The 17,970-nt window shown below is 55.5% G+C and overlaps 1 protein-coding gene and 3 non-coding genes across 4 annotated transcripts; 3 read left to right on the top strand and 1 right to left on the bottom strand.

The window, feature by feature from the left end:
• The first annotated feature begins 1,143 nt into the window (after positions 1 to 1,143).
• Positions 1,144 to 10,993, top strand: TRIM7 (tripartite motif containing 7). The gene is made up of 7 exons (XM_046665672.1): positions 1,144 to 2,232; positions 3,163 to 3,258; positions 6,082 to 6,312; positions 7,040 to 7,062; positions 7,351 to 7,466; positions 7,935 to 7,970; positions 9,389 to 10,993. The coding sequence occupies exons 1-7, from the start codon at positions 1,726 to 1,728 to the stop codon at positions 9,898 to 9,900; spliced, it is 1,521 nt and encodes a 506-aa protein (XP_046521628.1). The 5' UTR covers positions 1,144 to 1,725; the 3' UTR covers positions 9,901 to 10,993.
• Positions 10,994 to 12,980: 1,987 nt separating this feature from the next.
• On the top strand, positions 12,981 to 13,053 carry TRNAT-UGU (transfer RNA threonine (anticodon UGU)). The gene has a single exon. It is a non-coding gene; the product is annotated as a tRNA-Thr (tRNA).
• A 2,351-nt stretch (positions 13,054 to 15,404) lies between these two features.
• On the top strand, positions 15,405 to 15,476 carry TRNAP-UGG (transfer RNA proline (anticodon UGG)). Its single transcript has one exon. It is a non-coding gene; the product is annotated as a tRNA-Pro (tRNA).
• A 642-nt stretch (positions 15,477 to 16,118) lies between these two features.
• On the bottom strand, positions 16,119 to 16,200 carry TRNAL-AAG (transfer RNA leucine (anticodon AAG)). The gene has a single exon. It is a non-coding gene; the product is annotated as a tRNA-Leu (tRNA).
• Positions 16,201 to 17,970: the final 1,770 nt, after the last annotated feature.

Here is a 17,970-nt window from a genome sequence, read left to right on the forward strand (position 1 = left end):
GAAAACAGAGGTCGAATAAAGGAAACAGCCAGTTCAAAGGCCTGGAGGTAGGATCTCTCAGCCATGTTGCAGGAATACCAAGAAGGTCCACGTGGCGGGAGAGGAGTCAACAGGGGAGAGTGATAGGAGATGTGGGTAGAGAGCCAGGGTGCAGGGAATGGGGAGCAAGAATGGGGTAGGTAAGGCCTTTAGACCCTTGTAAAGACTTTTTTACTCCGAGAGGGGTGGGAGCTACTGGAGGGTCTTGAGCAGAGGAGGGCCATGATCTGACAACATTTTAAAAGGATTGTTCTTGGTGGAGAACATAGGGCAGGGAAACAGGGCAGAAGGGGAGAGGACTGTTGGGAACATTGGAGATGCCACAGTGAAGGAGGCTAGAGAGTAAGGAGATGCTGAGGACAGGTGGTGTGGAGTGTGAGCAAGTTTTTCCTTTTGGAGTCACAGAGGACTCCCTGGTTTTGGCCTGAGTACCCCAGGGATGGAGTTACTGTTAAATGAGGAGGCCGTGGGGAAGGCTGTGGGAGTAGCTGATGGAGAGGCAGATCAGAAGTACACTTGTGGACACAGTAAGCGGGTGACGCCCTTAAAAAACGCAGGTGGAGATGCTGCGCAGGATTCGGATGTGGGAGCAAAGCATCCTAGGGGTTCTAGGCTGGGGATATGTATTGTGGCGTCAGCAGGGAGAAGGTCTTTTTAACCAAGAAAGTGGAAGAGACCACAAGAGAGTGAGTATAGGCAGAGGTCCAAAGGCTGAGCAGGGGTAGGGAGAGGAGGAGGAAACTACAACGGAGCCCACGGAGGTGGGAGGCGAGCCGGGAAAGCCCTGAGAAGGGGTGTTAGGAAGGAAGAAGCACCAGAGGAGAGGGCAGGGGAAGTAAGGCCTCAGAAGGGGCCTTTGCGTTTGGGTTAGGATAGCTGTCACTGGTGACCTTCACAAGAGCGGTTCCTGAGGAGGGTGGGGGCAAGAGCCTGACCGAAGTGGCCTCCAGAGGGAATGAAGAGAGAGAGGGTGGAAGCAAACAACACTGGCAGCTCTGGAGTGGGGCTGTGGCGAGGAAATGGAGGGACAATAGAAGGTTGGATTTTGGGGGGGCCGAGGGGAGTAACACCGGGTAAAGCGGGAAATTTTAGTGTAAAAAACAGAAGTTAAATAAAGAATAAACGGGGGAGGACAATCGCGGGAAAGGTAGCTACAGAAGTGGATACAAGGCCACTCTTGGGGGGGGTGGGGGCGGGGGCCGGCAAGAGCCGCGTTCCAGACGCTAAATTTAGCGCAGCACGGCGCCAGGACAAACCTGCACGCCGGGAACCTGACACTGCGGCCCGGGCGCCGGGCTCTTGCCGCAGGCGTGCTGGTCGGCCTCGTCGGCGACAGGGAGTGGCGGGTCGGGCTGGGGTGGCCTAGAGAGGATCGCGGCGGGGCCGGGCGAGGGGGACGACGGAGAGAGGGCCCGCGGGACCGAGAAGGCCAAGGCAGGGGACTGAGGGGCCCAGAGCGGGGGCGCAGGGCGCTGGCCCGCACTGCGATACCCTCGCGCTGGGCCGCCCGGCCCGCCATCGCGCGCGCCCGGGCCTCGCCTCCTCCGGCCGCCGCGCGCTTAGCTCCGGTCCCCGCCGCGCGGCGTCCGCCCCGCCCTTCCTCTCTCTGCCGGCGCCCCGAGCCGCCCACTGTCGGGTCCCGGAGCCTCCCCGGCGCCGCCCGACTTGGGTGCGCTGAGGGCGCGCATGGCGGCGGTGGGGCCGCGGACCGGGCCGGGCGCCGGGGCCGAAGCGCTGGCGCTGGCGGCAGAGCTGCAGGGCGAGGCGACGTGCTCCATCTGCCTGGAGCTCTTCCGCGAGCCCGTGTCTGTCGAGTGCGGTCACAGCTTCTGCCGCGCCTGCATCGCGCGCTGCTGGGAGCGCCCCGGCGCTGGGGCCGCCGCCGCACCCCGCGCGCTGCCCGGCCCGCTGCCTTGCCCGCAGTGCCGCGAGCCTGCACGCCCCGGGCAGCTGCGGCCCAACCGGCAGCTGGCCGCCGTCGCCGCGCTGCTGCGGCGCTTCAGCCTGCCCGCGGCGGCGGCCGGGGAGCGCAGGCCCCCGGAGGCGGCGGCTGCTGGGTGCGCGCAGCACGGCGAGCCGCTCAAGCTCTACTGCCAGGACGACGGACGCGCCATCTGCGTGGTCTGCGACCGCGCCCGCGAGCACCGCGCGCACGCCGTGTTGCCGCTCGACGAGGCGGTGCAGGAGGCCAAGGTGAGCGCCGGCCCCACCCTGCTGGTCCCCGGAAGCCCCCGTCCGTCCTGCCTTTCCGCACACGCAGTGCAGACGACAGGCAGGCGGGCAGGCAGGAGGCCCAGGTGAGCCCCTGCCTCTTTTCTCCTATCCCAGGCTGCCCAGCACTGACGCCAAGGCTGAGCGGGGCTCTCCCTCTGTCACCCCTACACCAAAAGCACTATCCTCTCCCACCCACTTCCGGTTTCCCTCTGGGCCCCCGCTGGTCCAGCTGTGCGATGCCCCACAGACTAGGCGATTTTCGGTCTGTCAGTCCCTGGCCTCTAGCCGCGTCTCGGTCACGCCCACACGTCCACTGCCCCCACTCTCAGCCCTTTCCCTGGGCGTGGCTTTCTTGACGTTCCCACCTTGGGGGGTTGAGTGGGACGACCTTCGCAAAAGGTCGGGGTAAGGGGGTGGCTCCCGGGTCGAGTGGAGAGCCCACAGCCATCTGGGTTGTGTCAAAGCTGTCGGTTCTGGGCGCCCCCTTTCCTGCCTCCTGGGGTGAGCGCGGAGGCCTCGGGGACACAGTCCCTAGTCTTTCTTTCCTCCTTACTCGGCTCCACCCCTCCACCCAGAGGGCTTTCTGATGACCAGGAGGAGAGCAGAGGAGAGGAGAAGGCAGGTTGGGCTGCTGGGGGCTTGCATTTCATCTTGGATTGTGCACAGACGGTCTGGGGGAAGTGAGACCCTGGGGACTTTGGAGTCACACTGCAGTTTCCCTGTACCCCTCTGTGCAGTCTGCGCCGGCTGTATCCATCCCGACGTCCAGAGATGGCTTGAACTCAGCCTCTTCCTCATCCTGCTCCGATGAGCAGGGCCTTCCCTTTGTTCTGGACGGCTCCAGGAAGGCACATGTGAGGGTTTCCAGAGCCCTCTCCTGGCAATGCCTCGCTTCTTATCCTCCTGCAGGAGCTGCTGGAGTCCAGGCTGAAGGTCTTGAAGAAGGATCTGGAGGACTATGAGGCCTTTAGTTCCAATGAAGAGAAGGAGAGCAAGGAGCTCCTGGTGAGCTGAGCAACCCCCAGGTGGACCCTCTGGGTGACCACAGAGGGCCACCCACCCCTGGCTCTGTGAGTGTGCTGTTGGAGTGTGTGCCTGTGGGACAGCAGAGGTGGATTTGAGAAAGATAATAGGATGCACATTGTATTTTATTATATAACCAGAGCTTTGAGAGTGAAAAGGAGTGCTAAAATAACCATTCTGGAACAGCTGGCTTAAACGGGAAATGTCCTAATGAATCTAGATGTATAGTCACCCTAATGTTACATAACACCCCAATTAGAGCCTATGGAACATCTCTTAATTGAATGTATTAATGTTTCTTCAGAGAAACATTTGAATATTCCTACTGAGTGGCAACATAAATACAGTGAATAGCCTCGTGTCAGTACAGGGCATGTTTATCCACCAAAGGGTTATGAAAAAACTTTTTTTTCATTTTTAGACTTTTTTAGATTTTGAAATGGGGGCCAAGGGAGAAGGGGCTCAAGAGGTGTCAGAGCTGCTGCCCACCTGCTAGAAGGCAAGGAGGTACTGAGAACTTGGTTTCCAGCAGCCCATGCTGCACAGCGGAGTGTGCCTGGAGCCTGCTGGCAGGTTGGAATGGTACTGTGTCTTTCTCACAGTGACAGGAAAGTGAAATGGGGCTCCTTTTGGTTAAGGTGGGCAAACAAGACCCTTAACTGCATCTGGCACACCTGCATCCGATGGGCATGTCAGGCCTTCTCATCGGATCGTTCACTTCCCTCCACAAGGGGGAGCTCACCCCTGGCCCCTCGGGACTCCATCCTTCTCAGCTAGAGAGGGGAGTCAGCCTGCGGCTCTTCAGCTGCTGTACATCCATGCCCCAGAGGGCCTTCTGCAGCAGGAGCAGCTTCCTGGTCTCAGACTGCATGTTCCATGACACTGCTTAGCACCTTCCACTCTGTCCTCACCCATCACCACCCCCGACCTGCCCCACATACTCTTTGTAATTACAAAACACCTGCTTGATAAAACAGCAGAGGCAGATGACAGCTATTGCTACATGTCAACAGGGAGATGAATCCTTTTATCTAGAAATGCTCTTACCAGTTAGAAGAGTGCTTCTCACCTGGGGGCCATTTTGGCCCCCAGGAGACTTTGGCAATATCTGGAGATATTTTTGGTTGTTAACACGGGGGCAGGTAGATTGCTGCTGGCGCATCCTACAAGCACAGGACAGCCCACAACAAAGAATCACCTCGCCCCAAATGTCAATAGTGCCGAGGCTGGGAAACCCTTACTTAGAATATTTTGGCACATGTTCCACTTGTATTATTTCCTTGGGAGGTCATATGATATAGCTGCAAGAAGTTCAGACTCTGGGGTCAGACTCCTTGGGTTAGAACCTGTCCTCCCACTTACTGGGGACATGCCTCTCTGTCTCCTCATTTGTAAAATGGAATGAGAGTGTACCCATGTCATTGGGTTGTCAGCGTTGATGGAGTTAACACCTGTGAAGTGCCCCAGGCTGCTGCAGTTGCTTGCCTGACATCCGGTGCTGAAGGTCCCAGGGAGCTGTGGCCTGAACCCAGGTCTCCTTACTTCCAGACCCACTCACAGTCTCCTCCTCCAGCCATCCCTTTCTCCCCTAGAGTTTTCAGGGAAGAGGAACTTTGACAGTCGAGCTTGTCCTGGAGGGACACAATCCTTCTCACTTGTCACTGGCCTTGAAAGGCTTCGCTCCTTATATCACATGGAGGCCCTCCCGTGTGTTCACGTAATGTGAAGAGGATCAGGAACGCCAGTCTGTGTCTGAAAACAGGGGTGAAGCTCTGTGGATAGTGGTGAAAGAAAGAATAGAATATGAAGCTTGCACACAGAATATTCTCACCCAGGTTGTGCTGTTACCTCTGGTCACTGGCATTGATTTTCTTTTCTTCTTTCTACTTTTCTACATTTCCTAGATTTTGTATTATGAGCATGTGTTACCTTTATAATTGCTAAACGGAAAAGGTGCTCTTTAAAAAGAAGTAAAGTGAAGAGTGAAAGTTGGAGGGGTGAGGAATGTTAAAAAACAAAATTCAACTGAGTAAATTTTAAAGACCTTACTGGTTTTTTCCAACAATTAATGAACCAGGCAGCATCCCAGCTAGCAGAGAGAAAGGAGCCCGGAAGAGCTGTACAAGACCAGAGAGTTCCTAGGCAGAAGGGAGCAGGAACAAGGAAGTTATACTGGGCAAAAAAGCGGATTGGCTGTTGCAAGGTTCCTTTCCCTGTAGGCGATGGCAGGGTTTATCTGGCAGATTACCTCACTAATGCTGAGCAGGCGATTCCTAACTGGCTGGTTTAAGATTCTATTTCTGCGGGAGTCGAAACTGTAATTCTCAAGGGTTGATGATGTAGGGGTTAGCATGAGTGACTCCATTTTGGGCCTGTTGTCTTGTTTTTACTGCGAAATAAATGTGTTTGAGGAAGAAAAGTGAGCTCAGTTTAATCCTTACAGTGGCCACAGGAGGCGCTGACTTACCCCTCCCACTTTTCCAGTGGAGGAACTGCAGCCCCAGCTGGTTCTGGGGTGCGTTGGAAGTTGCTTTAGGTTCGAGGGAGAGCCCAGGTCCACAGAGACACACGGGCTCATCTGTGACAGGGGAGGCGAGAGCACATGTTGAGGCTGTTTTGTGCTCAGAATCGGGATATTTAAATCAGAGCATATGCATGGCAGGCACATGTGGGTGACCCTCTGACCCCTGAGCAGTGAAGGGAATGGGACCCTGCCCCATGGGACAGCTCAGAGCCTCCTGTCCAAATGCTACATCTCAATGCCCACATCCCTTCACCTCTTCAACTTCTCCTTTCCTGGGACAGAAGCAGATGGCAGCTGAGCGAGAGAAGGTGGGAGCAGAGTTTCAGGCGCTGAGGGCCTTCTTGGTGGAGCAGGAGGGCCATCTCCTGGGCCGCCTGGAGGAGCTGTCCCGGGAGGTGACACAGAAGCAGAATGAGAACCTGGCCCTCCTCGGGGGTGAGATCGCCCAGCTCTCCAAGCTCAGCAGCCAGATCCAGGAGACAGCGCGCAGGCCTGACCTTGACTTTCTCCAAGTGAGTCTGGCTCAGCCAGGTGTTTGAGTCATTTATCCTATGGCACTGTGAATGGCAGTGCGAACACAGTCAGATCCTGTGAATTTAGTAGAATCACACCATCTGGGGCCAAAGGGGACTGAACAGAGGTGCCCTGATTCTCCTGGGGTTAGAGGTCGAAAGGGGATGTGATTTTTAAAACTTTCTTGACCATGAGCCACTATAATCTACCTTACATTGTGTTCCACTGTATGCTCACTTGAGACAAAAGTCTCAGAAAATAACACTTACCTTTACTACATGTGATGCACTTTGACGTTTTCCATTCCATTTTATTTCCTTTTAAAATAGTCACAGTCTAGTAAATAAACTTCACAAGTCACAAATGGATCAAGAACAGCCATTGAAAAGACACTCGTTTGAGTGACCAGTCGTTGCATAACGGCTGTGACTTGTCTTGAGTGGTGTCAAGAGCAGAGGCATTGGTGGGTCCCAGCGTATGGCTCCAGTGACAATTCTGTAATGAAGAGAGCATTTGCAGGGTTGAGAGGTCCAACACGTTGATGAGACACCCAGTGGCCAGCCACAGCGGGAAGCCACTGCCCCCTGGGACCCATGTGGGAGGTGGGGGTGGTCCCCCTGCTATTGCTTATTCCTCTGGAAGCAGGGCAAGGGCCAGATTTTTTTTCTCAAAGGTGAATGGAGGTTTCCTGATGCTGATTCGGTTTCCTTTCATCTTTCTTTCCAGGAATTCAAAAACACACTAAGCAGGTGAGTAGACCTAACAATTCCCTGGGCCTCTCTAAGCTGGCTCTTCTCCTTTTCCACCAAGCTCTCTCTCTCCATTCCCCACCCCGACTCTCACCTCCCAAGCCCCCCGCTGCCTTACCTGGGTACCTTCTGAGGCAAACATCCGCCTGCCTTGTCATGGGTATTCCAGCACGAGGTCACCCTCTCCTTTTTCCACTTCTCTCCATCAAAAGGACCTCACCATCCTATTTGTGACAGCCTGGTGGGAGTGGGACAGTGTGGGCTTTCCTCAGGGCCCTTGTTCTGCAGGTGTAGCAATGTGCCTGGCCCCAAGCCAACCACAGTCTCGTCTGAGATGAAGAATAAAGTCTGGAATGTTTCCCTGAAGACCTTTGTCTTAAAGGGCCTGCTCAAGAAGTTCAAAGGTGTGTGGGGGCTGGGCCAGGCGGTGCCGGTGGCGGGGGTATGTTTCTGGTATTTGAGGGTCTGGAAAGGATGTGCCTTTCTAGAAACTGTGTGAGAAGACAGGAGCTGGTATGCATCAAGGCCAGACCGGTGTGGAGAGGGGGCAAATCTCTCCAGGCCCCCTCAGGGCATGGAACTTGCCCCAGGAGCAGGAGGGGTAGAGGGATGTTGGGGACAGAAAGAGGGATGAGGAGGGAGAGCTCAGCTCAGGCCAGCTCCAGGCAAAGAGGGGGAACTGGGAGAGGTAGAGCTGGAATACTGCCCCTTCTCCGCCCCAACGCTTGACCCAGGTCTGCACATCATCTCAGTGTCTGGGGAGTGAGGAGCCAGTGGGGCTATAGATGTCAGAGGAGGTGGTGTCACTGTCATTGCCAGATAGATGATCTCCTGTGTCATTCATGAACATCCTGCTTTGTTTTCCTCCTCAGAGGATCTTCGGGGAGAGCTGGAGAAAGAGGAGAGAGGTACGATGGTTGTTGTGATCATGAGTACCCATTATCTGGCCACTTGGAGAATCTACTCCCTGCCAGTGACTGTCTGGCTTCGTGCATGGTTGCTTCCTTCTGCCTGCCTGCCTCAGCAACTCTCTGTCTGCTCTCATTTCCTTGTCATCCTTATCTCCCAGTTCTGGCTCCTGCAGGCCTCAGGGGGGCTGGAGGCCTATAAACTGTGGGTCAGTCACCTGGATGAGCCTCTTTCCCCTGTCCCTCCTCCCAAACAGACTGAGCCCTGTCCTGGGCATGGGATGTGTGCAGGGGTCAGGGGAAGCAAGAGGAGAGAGACTGAAGATGGGGAGGGAGGTGGCTCTTATTCCTGCAGAGCTCTGGGGTGAGTGGGCTCCAACCCCAAGAAGTGGAGGGGGGGCACATATTCTTGATGCTGATGCCAACCCAACTAAGTCAGAGTTTACCTGAGTCAGACCATGCCTCTCCTCTGCTCAGACAAGACAGCCCCTCTCACTCAGTAAAGTCCTCACTGTGGCCTGCCAGGCCCCATGGGATCTGGCCTCACTGCACACTCTCTCCCTGGCTCACTCTGTGAAGCCACACACCCTCCTTGCTGCTCCTGGAATGCACCAAGCACACACCTACCTCAGGGCCTTGGCATTGCACAGTCTGTGCCTTGGCCTGGAATCCAGCTTCCCCAGACAGCCGCATATCTTGCTTCTCACCTCCTTTATGTCTGCTCAAATGCAACTTTTCAGTGAGTTATTCCCTCGATACTCTAGTTGGAACTACAGCCTGTTTCCCTGGCCGCTCTTATCTTCCATCTTTATCATTTATTGTCTCTCCTCCCCCTCCCCCCAGAAAGGAGGCTACAGAAGGGCAGGGACACTGGACTGTGTGACTCCCAGGGCCTAGAGCAGGCCTAGAGCACAAGCCGTACTTAGAAGACACATGCATATTCTAACGTTTTATTACAGAAAATTTAAAAATACACTAGAGAGAAGAGTATAACAAATACGATGTTCTCATCATATACCATCAGCAGTTATTGACTTGTGACTCAGATTTTTCATAAACAACCCTACCCACTTCTTCCCACTGGATTATTTTGAAGCAAATCACAAATAAGTATTGTTTCCATAAATATCTCAGTATGTTATCTCTACAGAGGTAGACTTCTTAAAAAAGATAACCACAAAAGCATCACCATAACTAGAAAATTTAACAATTCTTTCCAACCTCTAGTGTTAGAAATTCCCCAATTGCCTTTTAAATTGAATTTGTCAATCTGTTTGAATTGGGATCCAAATCAGGTCCACACATTGAATTTGTTTGATTTCCATACCTACTTGTTGAGCGGGCGGCGGGGCATAAGTACAGGGCGCAAGCTGTGCAAGGCGCTTGCCTGGGACATCTCCGCTTGTCTCGGCCCGCAGTGGAGCTGACCCTGGACCCCGATACGGCCAACCCCCGCCTCATCCTCTCTCTGGATCTTAAGAGCGTGCGCCTGGGACAGCGGACCCAAGACCTGCCCAGCCACCCGCGCCGCTTTGACACCAACACGCGAGTCCTGGCGTCCTGCGGCTTCTCCTCGGGCCGGCACCACTGGGAGGTGGAGGTGGGCTCCAAGGACGGCTGGGCCTTCGGCGTGGCCCGCGAGAGCGTGCGCCGCAAGGGCCTCACCCCCTTCACCCCCGAGGAGGGCGTCTGGGCCCTGCAGCTCAACGGTGGGCAGTACTGGGCGGTGACCAGCCCCGACCGCACGCCCCTCAGCTGTGGGCACCTGTCCCGCGTGCGGGTGGCCCTGGACCTGGAGGTGGGGGCCGTGTCCTTCTACGCTGCGGAGGACATGCGCCACCTCTACACCTTCCGCGTCAACTTCCACGAGCGCGTGTTCCCCCTTTTCTCTGTCTGCTCCACTGGCACGTATTTGCGAATCTGGCCTTGAGGGGCCTCGCCGGGCCTCCCAGAGGCCATGAGTAAGTCAAGGGTGAACTCCACCATGTCCTGGCTGCTCATGGGAAGGGATGTTGCTCTCCACGGGAGCCTCTTGGTCACTTTGGGTCTGCCTTCCACTCTCCTGCCCCAGGAGGGGCTTATGCAGACCACAATATCCGAAGCTTGAAATTGGGCAACTAGGGAAGAGGGCTCAGGGATCAGCTGAGCAGAAGAGATGCCTTGGACCCTTGGGGCCTGTCCTCTGCCTGTTGTCCAGCGATATGTGCATTTGGCTAGAGCTGTGAGGAGCTGGAGGCACATGAGGACAGGAGCCCAGCTCCTGACAGGTGCTTCCTATCCCTGGGGCTTGCTGCCCAGACTCAGCAGGGCCTCCTCTGCACAACACTACCCCAGGTCCTGTGCTGTCCTCATTTGCAAGGGGGCAGGTTCAGGAACGGCCAGCCAGGTTCACTTCTGCTTTGCCTTCTTGTCAGCTGCCAGCTCTGCCTTCAGAGACCTGACTCCAGCTGGCCTGACGAAGTCATCTACACAGGGAGGAGCACTGCACTGCCATCTCAGAGGACAGTCTGGGACAGAACTGGAAGGAGACCCTTGAGGGAACAGTCCAGGACAACAGCATGTAGGCGTTGTTGCCCTCCAACACTCCTTAACCTGACAGTGCAGAGGGCGGTGTGCATCCTCAGCCACAGTGACAGCCAACAGGCATTCTCACAGATGCCTGAACCCCTCTCAGGTGCCAAAGTACAGTCTCCCTTGGGTAAGGAGACCAGAAGCTCTGGAATTTTGAAACACGAGAGCACTTATAATTTTATAGATGCAACTACCACCAGAATGGAAATGCACAGAGCACAAACATGCCCCTCACAGACTCTTTCCGGAACTCGCCAAATGTATGCCAAGAGCAGAGGACTCTGGTGCCAAGGCCTGCTCAGCCTGTGCCCTGGAGGGTGTGATCCCTTTGGCTAATTGTTCCCCACCTTCAGTGTGGCTGGGCTTCTGGGAGGTGAGGACGGGCTGTCCCTTGCTTAGTGCTCCCCCGGGAGGAGGGGGTGGGGAGATGGAAATACAGACTGTTAAGTTCATTTCTAGGGTGGTTTGGCTCATTCTCCACTCCCCCAGTCTGAATGCAAGAGCAGAGGTATGGGCAAGGGTTTCTTGGAGAGGGTGTTTATGAGCACATGCATAGGGTTTAGGTGTGGCAAACAGACTGGTTTCCTCCCCTCCTACCTGGCTAGATGAAAGCCAGTCTCAGACATAATTCTGTCCTACACAGGTGATTTAGATAGATGTGTTGGCTTGCAGGAACAGTGACAGTCCAATAGTCTGCAAGTGTCATGGAGCTTCCGTGCTGTCCCTGGAGAAGCATCTTTGCATACACTTTTCATACAAGGTCCTTGTAGGACAGACAGGACACTGTTCTAGAGGCAGACCCAATGCGCATAGCACTAGGCAATCAGAATCCAGTGTCCTACAGGCTGGGGACAGACCATTTAAGAGTCCAGCCTACAACAGAATCCAGGGGTCAGTCCTGTCTGTTCATATGGAGAGTAGCTCTAGAACATCATAGCCAATCCATGTATTTGAATGCCACTGATTCCCACAAGGAAAACCCATTTGCTAAGTAAATTGCCTAGTGTTATCATTAAACCCTGATGTTATCTGGGCTCATGCGGTTTCGGATTGAGTATCACAGCTACCCCTCAGATCATTTAGCAACTGTGAAGTACTGCAACACATATTACAGGTCACAGAAGGTGGGGTGTCTCGTGGAGGTGCCTGGAGGGCCAGCACTGGGGACTGCAGGGGTGGCGGTGTGCATATTTTCAACTGTTGTGTTTGTGAATGTGGCTGTGTGTCCATCAGAGAATGTGTGTTTGCAGAGTAACTACATAGCTATCTGTATATCCGAAGAGATATAATAACAGCTACAGTAACAGCCCTGCGTGGAGGGTAAAAGATGTTCTCTTGGCCATCAGGGCAGTGTGGTGACTCTGGATGTCACAATGTTGGTGTGAGAGTATGCATGTGTGTGCGTTTTCCTCTCCCATCCTTTGGGCATCATAAGGCTCTGAGAGCAATGACTGGCCTAACTTGGGCCCTTCTGACCCCACCCATTAGTCCCAGATCCTTGTGAACTGCGGATCCTTCCACTAGACCTGCACACGGCTCCTCAGCATCCAGGCTGGATGGCATCCATGGCCTGCTTCTGGCCTGCCACCCAGCGACCTAAGTCCCCTGGCCTCGCAGGAATCACAGGGCAAGTTGGGCCACCAGGCCAAAGTCATCATCTACAGCCACCACTTTCTGATCATCACCGGGCTAGGGCGCCTGTCCCTCACCTGGGCACTCACCCTCCGTGTCTGCCGTCTACTCGGTAGGCCCTTTTGGGGGCCCTGACTGAAGGAGGTCCCTAAAAGTGCAAGTCGGATCCTAATGGTTGCCTTTTCGTAATTTGCCTAAAGGAGCGGTAGGGGCTGGGGGTCCCCAGCCCTGACACAATCCTTCTCCGCCCGGCACCTCCTCACACGCCGACCGCCTGATTTCCCCACCGCTCTCTCTCTGTCAGCCTCTCCCTCCTGACCCCCCACTGCTTCCTCGCTGTCCTGCCCACTTCACCAGCCCAGACCCAGATTCCCCTCCCGACAGGTCTCGTGACACCCTGCCCTAACTCCTCCCTCCAACTCTAGGCTCAACCCCCATCCATTCATCAATGTGCCGCAGATCGGCCTCCCCACCAGGTCCTCGCCCGCCCCCGCCCCCGCCCCCGCCCCCCCCCAGGACCCCGGCCCTCCTCGCACCCAGCCCACCCGAGGCCCCGCCCCTCCCGCGGCGCGCCAGCCCTCGCCCCCTCCCTCCCGACGCCTGCCAGCGCGCTCTCCGCTGCACTCACTCCCGCAATTCCAGGCTCGGCCCATGGCACCGACGCTTATTGGTGCCGTCCGGGGGTCCTCACGGGCCGAGAGACGCCGGCTCACCTCTTGTCATTTAGCTTCTCCGCGCGGTTGTCTGCGGCTGCGCGGTCACAATGGCGGAATCAACTAGTCAAGCGGAGGAGGAAAACTCGCGGCTGGCTCCATAGCTCAGGGGTTAGAGCACTGGTCTTGTAAACCAGGGGTCGCGAGTTCAAATCTCGCTGGGGCCTGTGTCACATTTTACCACTTTTTCCAGTTTTCTGAAAGGTGGAAAAGCGGAAGATGCGCAGGCCAACACGAATTTCCACGATTCTGGGAGGCCAGACCCTGGCAGAGCTTCCTGTTCCTTGCCCGTCAGGTGCCCGCCGCCCAACGGCCCCTCCCCCCCGTTGCCTTATTTCTCAAAGAGCCAGACCCTCCGCGTCCTCGGCCTTGCGGTCACAGGCTCCGGCTGCCCCTCTGCGCCTTCTCTCCCGTGATCCCTTGCTCACTTCTGCGCGCGCTCTAGGCAAGTTAGTGGAGGTTCTGTCCGTTCGCCTCCTGTCTCCCGACTTGGGCCAGGGGTTCGCCCTCCTCTCGTTCTTTCTTCTTCGTTGCGTGGGGACTACTTGTGCACCCCGTCCACCCAAGCACCCTGCGAATCTACCGTTTTAGGCGGGACGGGGCTATGTTTAAGTCCCCGCGTACTCGCCGTTGATGCCGCAATCTGGCCTTGCGGGAGGGCCGGCACAGAGGTGCACGAGCTCCTGGCCGACGGGGATGAGCGCGCTGCGGTCGGTCTTGATACGAAGTCCTGGCTCTTTGGACGGGAGCAGGCCTGTGCGAGGGAGGGCAGCGGTTCCCCTCCGCCGCGCTCCCCACCCACGCCGTTCTCCCCTTCGCCGGCGTCTCCGCAGGTGCCCCGCGCGCGTGTCTCCCCTCGCTCTATTTTCGAGCCCCGAGCGGGGCTGGAGCACTGCCAGCAGTCAGCGCGTCCCCACTTGGCGCGGCGATGGGCTCGGGCTTCTCCGAGGAGAGCCTGGAGAGAGGGCTCCTGCGGTCTGGGACACCGGCAGCCTCTGCCGAGGCCGCGGCCACGCGGGCCTGTCGTGCCTGCCAAGGCTGCGGCCGGAGGGCGCCCCGAGACCCTCGCGTGGCAGCGCCTCCATTGTTCGTCGGGCAGCGCCTCCATTGTTCGTGAGCATTTAGGCTCCTTTGGTCCACTTGCCTTCCGTTAGCAGCAAAATAAATCAAAGTCAGAAGGTCGGCATAATTTTTTTTTTAAACAAAAACTGAATGGTTGTTAAAAAAAAAGACTGGAAGAGAATGTGACAAAGTTACAGTTTTTAGCCCAGGGTCACAGACGTGGACGTCTGTCTGTATTTTTCTCTATATAATTCCATAGAGAAGCGATAGCGACGGGGGCCGAGGACACACGGGCGCCGAGCGCAGAGGAGAGCCCACCTAAAGCTCAGCGCGCGCGCAGCGAGCCCGGACAACGCTGGCGGGCGGCGGGCGCGCCGGCACCGTGGTCTCCGAGGAAGAGCCGAGAGGAGGAGCCGCCAGTGGAGCGGTCGGCGCAGAGAGCTGAGCAAGCGAGCGGAGGCCGGCAGTGGGAAATCAGCACTTTTCCCTTGGACTAGGTTAACCACCACCCGTCTCCCACGCTGTTTTGTAACGGCCATCCGGGTAGGGAATTTCTCTGCTGGTGGCACAAAAACAAACCTTCAGGCCGGCTCTGAGTGGATCTTCCTGCATTTTACAGCAAGGAATCAGAATCACTGTTTTACTTTTAAATGACCCAGTGCAACTAAAGCCCTTCGGGAGACGGCAGGTCCGAGACGAGGCGGGAGGAGAGCGCTCGCACAGCCCGGGCCTCCGGGGCGCCGGCTGCGGGGCCGCTCTGGGCAGGCCCGGGAGCACGCGGCGCGGGCGGAGGGCCGGGCACGGGCTGGGCGCGCGCACTGCTGCCAACCTGGGGGCTGCGAACCCGCCGCCGCGGCCGTCACTCTCGAGGGAGCGGGGTTCCTGGTCATCTCATTTCCGCCTTTCATTTCCCTACATTTTCTGAACATTTCCAAATAAGTATATGTTGTTTTCAGTATTTTCATAAATAAACAAAACAATAAAGAAAAGTCCCCACCCCTCACCAGAGGCCCCACATGAAGGGATTCCCCGGGGTTCGTCTCGCCTGTCGCGGTTCACGACCCAGTCCGTACCACGTCCCCTCCAAGCCCGGCGTCCGGCGTCTCCAGGAGCCCTCCGGTTCTCCGGGACTCTGCCCCCTGCCCCTGGATCTCCAGGCTTGCATCTTATTTGGGCTTCTTTGGGAGGGGGTTCCTGGTCCCCAAAGAGGAAGGATGCCCCTGCCTGCTGCCCCAGTAGCCCCAGCAATGAGGCCCTCATTCGCATGCCAGATCACAGAGGGGCCAAGGGATGCGGAGCGTTTACGCTGAGAGTTCACCGCAGACGCGGAGATGGGTAGGGCGAGCTGGGAGGCTTGTGGTCCCAGCATACCAGAAAACAGGATGACTTTCTCAATGATGAAGCGACGCCATATAGAATCAGATCACGGAGTAAACGAGGCTGGGGTTTACCAGCTGGCTCGTTGGTCTAGGGGTATGATTCTCGCTTTGGGTGCGAGAGGTCCCGGGTTCAAATCCCGGACGAGCCCGTCTTCTTCCTTTACCGTGGAACAAAGTTTTGTTTCATGGACAGTTTTGGTCCTGGGCAGGCAGTGGACATCACCAAGAGTCCCGGGAGGGCAGGGGATCGAGAAGAAAAGCAGGTAGGAAAGTGAGTGAGCCGCCCGGAACCAAGGGTCGTAGGTGAGATGTTGGGCGCAGAGCCTCCGCGGGTTCTGCTCCGGTAGGGCAGTCCTCGTCCGCTGTGACACTGCGCGTCCGTGCGGGCGGCGGCTTCCCCGACGGTCGGCAGCGCCTGTCGCGCGCGCGATCGGTGGGCAGCTGGGCGCGCGTTCGCCTCGCGAGCGGAAGGGTCCCTGGCGGAGACCGGCGCGGCTTCCTTTGTTTCTTACAGTTTGAAATTTATTACGTTGGGGTAAATCTGGAACTCCATGAGACAAACTCGGTCCCAGTCCAGGTTACAGAGATGCGCGGACTCCGGGGAGGAGAGAACGGCGTCTACACCTCTGGTTTCTCCGCCTCAGCCACGGGCACCGGTGAAGACCTGAGACCAGCCCCCTGCCCTCAAGGACACAGGCGAAAGGAGGCCACACACCTCGGGGCCGCCGCCAAACTGCGTCCCATTCCCCCTGGTTTACGGGGTGAAAAAAACGCAGAGCACGCTAACAAGTTGGCAGCGGTGGGATTCGAACCCACGCCCCCGAAGAGACTGGAGCCTTAATCCAGCGCCTTAGACCGCTCGGCCACGCTACCCACGCAGTGCACAATTTCAGATGTCGCCTTTCAGGTTAGATAGTGTCCCCAAGGTTCTCAGGAAAACCAAGTGTTGGGGCGAGTCTATAGGTCGTGCAGAACCGCACCCCGGCCCCCAAGGTCAGCTGAGCCAGAGCCGCGCGCGTGGAAGCTGGGCTCCGCCAGCGCCCTGGCAGGAGGATTTGCGAAGCCCAGACCCCATGCCCTGGTTTTCAGAAGGAGACTCAAGAAGTCACTTCGCCGTTCGCCTTTGGGGAGTGCGCGTGGACGCAGGGGAAGCCTTCTACACTCTCACTTTTTTTTTTTTTAAACTGTGAGCGTGTATTGTTTTCACAAATTAAAAAAGGAGGGGGAAACACTGCACTCTTTCCCAATTCTTTTCTTTTAAACCCATAATATTTTCTTGGCAATAATACCGACACATTCAGAAGTGGTTCTTTACTGAGCCGGTTGGCCGCGGTCTCAGAGGCCTGCGTCCGTGCAGCTTCGCTGCCTGAGCTTCCATCCTTTAAACAAGTGTTCCAACCAGGTGTATGGGGTCTTGACAAAACATGCTTGATTGCACCCTATACAGAGAAGCCCCCCCCATTATAAAAATCCATTAAAAAAATAGGAAAATCCAGGAAAAAACATTATATCGAAAAAAAATTCATCCTGGAGCCCCAAACTCCGAGATAACCATCAACGTTTGGTGAACTAATCTCCAGTTTGTTTTTCTTCTGATTTTCCCTTGCACCAGTATGTCTATATTTTTAGTTGGGATCTTGCTGTGGATACAAATTTGAATCATGCTTTTTAAACTTAGATTTTATGTCATTAAATCTTCCCAAACCTCATTTGAATGTCTGGCTCAAATTCTAGGAGAGAAAGTAGCCTGATTTTTGTCCCTGAGGCCCTGACTCTGAACGGGAGATTCCAAGAGGGGAGGGTAACCAGGCTGGACTAGAACACACTGGGATCACAGCTGTCTCCTGGGAGATTCAGGCAGGTGCTTGGTTTCTTCTGTAAAGACTGCTGCGTGGTTCTTATAACTGTATGTAGCCGTCTGTTTTTAAGACAATGTGTGTGTCTTTCAGGCCTCATGGGCCTGCAGAGATGGCCTCAGCTGAGTGCTTGTTTTAATAATGTCACCTTCCACTCAATCGTTTTAATAACAGGAACTTTCACTCAGTTATCTTTGCCCCACAGTGAGGTCCTTAGTGTGGATTGGCAAATGTGTGTGTAAAACCACAAGGAAGCATGAATTGACCGCAGCTCCTGCAGTTGGCAGAGCTCTTACAGTCTACACATCTCGCCAACTTAGAACATTAACTTCTCACAAGAGAATGCTGATTTAGAATCTGAGATCTTAAAAAAAAAACAAAACAATATTTTGAAATAAGTATAGATTCACAGAGTTTCAAAGAAATGTACAGAAAGGTCTCATGCACCCTTCACCCACCCTCCCCAATGAAGGCATCTTGCATGACTATATGTAGTACAGTGACAAAACTGGAAACCGACACTGGTATAACCCACAGAGTTTATTCAGATTTCTCCACTTCTCCAGAAAGCTATTTTATCACCTGCCCAGCTTCCCGTAACTGTCACCACAATTAAGATACAGAACTGTGCCATTACCACATGCCTCCCTTGAGCTACTCTTTTATAGCCACACCATCCCTCTAATTTCCCCTGTCCCCATCCCCAACCCCTGGCAACCACGAATCTGTTGTCTGTCCCGAGTCTTGTTACTTCAAGAACGCTATATAAATGGAATAATACAGTACG

Source organism: Equus quagga, chromosome 7, assembly GCF_021613505.1.
Source record: "Equus quagga isolate Etosha38 chromosome 7, UCLA_HA_Equagga_1.0, whole genome shotgun sequence".
NCBI classification, from domain to species: Eukaryota; Metazoa; Chordata; class Mammalia; order Perissodactyla; family Equidae; genus Equus; species Equus quagga.